This window comes from Dromiciops gliroides, chromosome 1, assembly GCF_019393635.1.
Source record: "Dromiciops gliroides isolate mDroGli1 chromosome 1, mDroGli1.pri, whole genome shotgun sequence".
In the NCBI taxonomy this organism is placed as follows: domain Eukaryota; kingdom Metazoa; phylum Chordata; class Mammalia; order Microbiotheria; family Microbiotheriidae; genus Dromiciops; species Dromiciops gliroides.
This window is the reverse complement of record NC_057861.1, coordinates 568,422,231-568,429,305: the sequence shown is the minus strand read 5'-3', so window position 1 is coordinate 568,429,305 and position 7,075 is coordinate 568,422,231. Positions and strand designations below refer to the sequence as shown.

The window sequence follows — 7,075 nt, the reverse complement described above, 5'->3', positions numbered from 1 at the left end:
CAGTCTGCCAGCTGGGGTACTGGCTACCCAACAGGCCCAATTAGGCTGGGCCACTCCAGTGCCTCAGAGCAGAAAGCTGGTGAATCTGCCCCTGGCCCCAAGCAAAAGAAGCTCTGGACATTGCATACAGTACACCAGGAGCAGAACTCAACATTAAAAGGCACAAAAGAGGTTAAAATATGAATAAGAAACAAAAAACAAACCCTCAATATTGACAATTGCTATGGTTACAATGGAGTAACAAAACATAAACTCAGAGGACAATAATTATAAAACGCCTAAATGTGAAGCCTTAAAGGGAAAGAAGAATTGGTCTCAAGAACAAAAAGCCCTCTTGGAAGAGCTCAAAAAAGATTTTATAAACTAAATAAGAGAGACAGAAGACAAATTTGGAAAAGAAATGAGAGTTATGTAAGAAAAGGTCAATAATTTCAAAAAAATAAAATAATGCACTAAAGATTCAATTGGAAAAATGGGAAAGGAGGTACAAAAAGCTGGCTGGGGAAAGTAACTCTTAAAGAATCAGAATTTAATAGATGGAAGCTAATGACTCAATGAGAAAACAGGAAGAAAATGTAAAATACCTCTTCAGAAAAACAACAGACCTGGAAAATAGATCTAGGAGGGACAATATAATAATAATAGGACTACCTGAGGACCATCATCAAAAAAAAAGAGCCTAGATAGCATATTTCATGACATTATCAAGAAGAACTGTCCAATTGCATTAGAACTAGAGGAAAAATTAATCATTGAAAGAATCTACCAGTCACTTCCTAAAAGAGAACCCAAAAATAAAACTTTAAAGAATGTCGTAGATAAATTCCAAAATTTATCAAGTAAAGGAGAAAATACTGCAAGCATCCAGAAGGAAACAATTTAATACCAAGGAACCAGTACTATATAAGTATCCTGGAGATAAAACCAAAAATTTAAAGGACCTATATGTACAAAAAATATTTATGGCAGCCCTTTTCTGGTGCAAAGAATTTGAAATTTGGGAGACACCCATCAATTGGGGAATGGCTGAACAAATTGTGGGATGAGATTATGATGGAACACTATTGTGCTGTAAGAAATGATGAGCAGGACATTCTCAGAAAAACCCAGAAAGACTTACATAAGCTGATGCAAAATGAAATATACTGTATAGAAAGTAACAGCAATATTGCAAGATGATCAGCTGTGAATGACTTGGCTATTCTTGGCAATGGAATGATCCAAGACGACTCTGAAAGATGTATGAAAAATGTAACCCATTTTCAAAGAAAGAACTGATAGTGTCTGAATATAGAGTGAAGCATTTTTTTTTAGTTTCTTTTTCTTACTTTTTTTTGGTCTGTTTTCTTTCATAACCTGACTAATGTGGAAATGCTTTGCATGACTACACATGCATAACTTATATTGAATTACTTGCCTTATTAAGGTGTGGGTAAGGAAGAGAATTTGGAACAGAAAGTTTTAAAACTTGGATAATAAAAATTGTTTTTACATGTAATTGGGGAAAATTTTTAGAATTCTAAGTATAAAAAGAGTTAATGGTATCTCTGTGTTTGATTTTGTATATATAGAGAAAGCACAACTATGTAAGCTCAGAATCTACAGTGGTGAGGATAGAGGTTTATCCTCTCTCCACCATAATCCTTAGAAATGAGTGGTAGCCATTTGGTTATACTCATAGTGTCCCACTCTAAGTGGAAGTTCCAAACTTAACAGTAAGAGGGTAGTTTGGGTGGGGGTGACACATCAGAAAGGGAGTAGGAGGCTGCAAGTAGAATATTGTGGGTTACAGCATCAACTTGAGTAAGGCCTTGTCACATCAGGGCTATACTTATAATATGAATAATGGTTTGCTTGTTCAATATTTTAAGGAACATAGGATGTCCTACCATCCATTTGATCTATTGGATTTATCAATATTCACAAATATATTCAAAAAGGATTTAATAGATGTCTAATATGTATCAGTCATTATGGTAAATACTGAGAATACAGAGACAAAACAAAGAAAGAAAAAAATTTATATAGTGCTTTAAAAATATCTCACTTTATCTACACAACCTTGGGAGTAAGGTGATATTATTTTTACCATTTTACAGAAGAAAAAACATAAAGACTGATGTTAGGTGAACCCTTGTCCTAAAGAGGCTTACCACACACACACACACACACATACACACACACAGAGTATATATATATATATAAATTCACTCACAACTGTGGGGTGCAGAATACACTTTCTAAAAGACTTGTCACTAAGTATCTTTGAAGTATATTAGAAATTCCAATAGTCAGAGGTGAGAAGTATGTATTTTTCAGGCATCTTGATTTAGCTTGTACTGAGGTACTGAAGGAATTTATTATGTACAAGGAATAGAAATAACTCATTTTAACTAGATTGTAGAGTAAATGGAGAATATAATGTTCAATATTCTTGGCAAGAGGGACTAGAGTTAGACTGTGAAGAGTTTTAAAAGTCAAAAAGAGGGCGGCTAGGTGGATAAAACACCGGCCCTGGATTCAGGAGTTCCTGAGTTCAAATCTGGCCTCAGACACTTGACACTTATTAGCTGTGTGACCTTGGGCAAGTCACTTAAGCCCCATTGCCCTGCCAAAAACAAAACAAAACAAAACAAAACAAACAAAAAAAAAGTCAAAAAGAAGAGTTTTTAATTTGTCTTAAAGGCAAGGAGTCAGTGTTGTTTCTTATTCAGGGGAGTAATGTTGCCATAGTTGTGCTTTGGACATATCAGTTTGGCAAAATATCAATGTAGAGGGTATATTGAAGAAGTAAAGAAAGACTTGAGACATGGAAGGTAGACTACAACAATATTTTCCCACTTATATTACAATAAAATTGATAAATAATTACAAAACTATAAAATATTAAGATTAACAGAAAATTTGAGAATTGCCTAATCTCAAAAAATGAAATTAATAAAGCCATAAATGAAACCCAACAGAAAAAAAAGTAACAGGTCTGCATAGATTTAGAAATATCAAATATTTAAAGAATGATTTATTGATTGAATTATTTGCAAAAATAAAAAGGCAGTCATCATCAAACTCCTTCTATGAGAAAAAAAGTGGTTTTCAAACCAGGAACAGTTAAAACAGAAAAATTGTAGACCTTTAAATATCTGTAGCTTGACTATATTTATTTTTTACAAGGTGGGTGAAAATTTGGTGGGGCAGAGAAGACAGAATAGTGAAAAAGTTGCAAAAGAAAAAAATGTATGTCAGTTAAAGATTGAAACATACACAGAAGAGAGCAGAAAATCAGAAATAGGTTTAGATAGGCAGGGGGTTATTTTTACTATAAATATATAGGTATATGTACACACACACACATATATACACAAACATATATAAATACATATATATAATCAAAAAGAAACACTATAATCTTTTTGTATCATTCTTTTTATGAAGAAATTTTTATTTCTCCTCAAGTTCATGATTAAAAGAAAGCAAAGTATAGACTAATATCTCTGAAGAATATGAAGGTAAAATGTAGCATTGAACATTATCAAAAGTGGTATTAGAATAGACCAACAAGCATAGTGTACCATGATTAGGTTATATTTCTTTTTTTTTTCTTTTTTGTTTGGGGGGGGGTGTGGGGTGAGGCAATTGGGGTTAAGTGACTTGCCCAGGGTCACACAGCTAGTAAGTGTTAAGTGTCTGAGGTCAAATTTGAACTCAGGTCCTCCTACTCCAGGGCCAGTGCCCTATCTACTGCACCACCTAGCTTCCCCCAGGGTTATATTTCAAATAGGAATTCAGAATTGGTTCAAAATTACAAAAATTTATAAACCTACCGTTAATAAAAAATCAAGAATCATGTGTTTATATTAATAGATACAGGATAAAAAACCTTTTGACTACAAATAATATCTATTTGATGACCACTGCTTTATTATGATCATTTATTACCTGATATAGTTCTAGAGATGTTCATCATTATAATATGAAAAGAACAAGAAATTGAGGGAATAAGTACTGGCAAAGAAGAAATTAGTCTTTTGCTTTTTTTTTTTTTTGATGATATAGTGATTTATTTAGAAAACCCTGGAGATTCAAGTAAAAAAAAAGAAATAATAACTTCTGAAATCTAGCAGGATATAAAATAAACCCATAAAAATCCTCAACTTTCTATATATTTCTAACATGTAATAGTATGAAGAGATAATAAAAGGAATTCTGTTAAAATGGAATATGTGGTCTAAATATATAAAGGTATATCATAAACTAGGGGAAACAGGATATGTTTTTATAACTATGGATAATGGGAGAGTTCTTGGGGAAACAAGTGATCAAGATGATCATAAAAGGAAAATGGACAAACTTAATTTAATAAAATAAAATTTTAAAAAAGCTTCTAGAAAAGCAAATTCAATGCATTTAGAATTATTAAAGAAGCAGCCAGAGAAAAATTTGTAGCATTTTTCTTAGACAAGTCTAATATTCAAGCTATATAAGAAATTGATAAAAAGATATAAAAATAAATACTGTTCTAATAGATAAATTTTCAAAGGATGTGCTCCACAATTATTTGAGAGAAAACTGCGAGTTACTAATAAGAAATATTCAAATAAAAATTCTGAATTGGCAGCGCACATCTCCCTAGTCCAAGAATGTTACTTTGTACCGACCCAACGGAGAGCCAGGCAGCCTCTCCAGCCCCGCAGACTCCAGACTCCACCGCAGACCCTGTGCTTCCCCGTCTCCGCCGCCGCCGCCGCCGCCGCCGCCTCCGCCTCCCTCTCTTGTTTTCCTTTACAATCCCGGGCACATAGTATGATCATTAGGTGTTCAGTTTCCCAGCAACTTTCTATGGAAAACCAAGGGAAGTGGGCCATAGTTGCTGTGAGCAACTTTGAAGAGAGGGACACCTTTAGAGAAACTTGATCAAGGTGCTATCATCGTGAGATCCTCCAAGTCAGGACTCCAGCAGAGTTCCTCTATCTCTTCTTAATCATCAGAGGCCATCTTTCCATTTCTCCTCAGCCTTCTGGGAAGTAGCAGAAAACCAGCATCAAATCATGGTTGGATTTAAGCCTACAGATGTGTCACCAACAGCCACCGTCAAGTTCCTTGGGGCTGGCACTGCTGCCTGCATCGCTGATCTCATCACTTTCCCCCTGGACACAGCCAAAGTCCGAGTACAGATTCAAGGAGAGAGTCGGGGGCGGCGTGTCATGGGCACCGTTCTGAACATGGTGAAGGGCCCTGACAGCCTGTACAATGGGCTGGTGGCTGGCTTGGAGCGCCAGATGAGTTTTGCCTCTGTCCGCATTGGCCTCTATGACTCTGTCAAGCAGTTCTACACCAAGGGATACGTGAATGAACTCTGCCGCGGGTCAGCATGACAGTGCTGGCCACTGTGCCCTCATCATGCTCTGGAAGGAGGGACCCCAAGCCTTCTACGAAGGGTTCATGCCTTCCTCCGCTTGGGCTCCTGGAATGTAGGGATATTTGTCATCCACGAGCAACTGAAAAGGGCCCTGATGGCCACTCGTACTTCCTGGAAAACGCCTTTCTGAGCCCTCTCCTGCTAGCTTTCTGCCCTATGTCCCTCCCCTTGGAGTCCAGACCCCAACCTGCCTCCCATCTCATTTTTCTTCCCTTTTCCTCTCCCCTGAAGAACCCCCCTGCCCTAGAGTTAGCCCCATTTTATCCAGCCTCACCCAACTTTTAAGCTCCTTACTTCTAATAAAGTCAGACCAGACCCCCCCCAAAAAAACCCCCAAAAAAACAAACAAAAGTTTTAAAGATGCTAAGAGATTTTAAAAAATCACATTTTCTGAGTATTTAGGGGAGGCCAAGGATAGTAATGAGTTTTTGGAGTGTTCCAGACATTCTGGAAAGCAATTTGAAACCATATCACAATGGCCACTAATTCTCACTCTTTGACCCACTGATATCACTTCTAGGTATATAATATACAAAAACCAAAGACAATTGGGGGGAAAACTATGTACAAAAATATGTAGAGTCGTATTTATTTTAGCAAAGCCCAAGAACAGGGTAATAACTGACCAAAATATAATAAATACATGGATGTAAGAGAAACCAGGGAGGAATTTTATTAACTGATACAGAGTGAACAAAACAATGCAAAAGAAAATAACTTTGAGAGACTTAAGGATTTTATTCAATGGAACTACCAATCATAACTTCAGAAAATTGAAGGGAGAGCATTCTTCCAAATTCTTGACAGTGAGTTGAAATTTTAGAGGTGCAGAAGGAGATAGATAGATAGATAGATAGATAGATAGATAGATAGATATAGATGTACATGTGCTCATGCATGCATGCATACATACATACATACAATATATATTAATGGGCAATTGGTAGCTTTGTTTTGCTTGACTTTATTTGGTTCAAGAGAAGTTTTCTGTCTAAGATGGGAGATTTTTGGAGGAGGGGTTGATTTTGTGGCTAGTGATAATTATTCAAAAAAAGAAAGATAAAGAAAAAAGTATCAGTGAAATGTTCATATGTTTATAAAAAAGAGAGCAATAGGCAGTTCAGAGAGGGACGAAGTTAAGCAATGCAATTTTGCTGTTTTGTTAAATTTAATAAATGCTTCTTTTAAAAATCAGGTTGAACATACAAGAATTTCATAGTTCTTTATATATACATTTTTCTTTTCTTATGTAATGTATATTTTTTGATGTTGCTTGTTAAGCCTATAATAAAAATATCTTTAGAAAGGAAAGGAAAGAAGTGAAAGAAGAGGAAGGAATAAAGAGAAAAAAGAAAGGAAGGAAGGAAGAAAAAAGAGAAACAGTCAAACAAATAAATGAATGAATAAATAAATATAACACATATTCTTGGATGCAAAGAAAAATCTTGCCAATAGATAAGATATAGCACCACCTGAGAGTAATGCTTATTTATACTGGTGGCCTCATAAGTAATATTAGAGTCATAAACATGTTTAACTCAAATTAACAAAAGTTCTTTGGCTATTTGGTTCATTAAGTAGCAATGCATTTGATCCATTTTTTAAAAAAAGAACTGAAATATAATAAGCAATATATAGCTTCATTAATCTTAGACATTA

At 35.3% G+C, this 7,075-nt stretch overlaps 1 protein-coding gene across 1 annotated transcript; it reads left to right on the top strand.

Annotated features, from left to right (window-relative positions):
• The first annotated feature begins 5,045 nt into the window (after window positions 1–5,045).
• On the top strand, window positions 5,046–5,372 carry LOC122751860 (mitochondrial uncoupling protein 2-like). Its single transcript, XM_043999086.1, has one exon. The coding sequence runs from the start codon at window positions 5,046–5,048 to the stop codon at window positions 5,370–5,372; it is 327 nt and encodes a 108-aa protein (XP_043855021.1).
• The last annotated feature ends 1,703 nt before the right edge of the window (window positions 5,373–7,075 follow it).

What these genes read in the sequence shown, in the direction of transcription:
- LOC122751860 (XM_043999086.1), top strand. Translation starts at nt 5,046, where the DNA reads ATGGTTGGATTTAAGCCTACAGATGTGTCACCAACAGCCACCGTCAAG.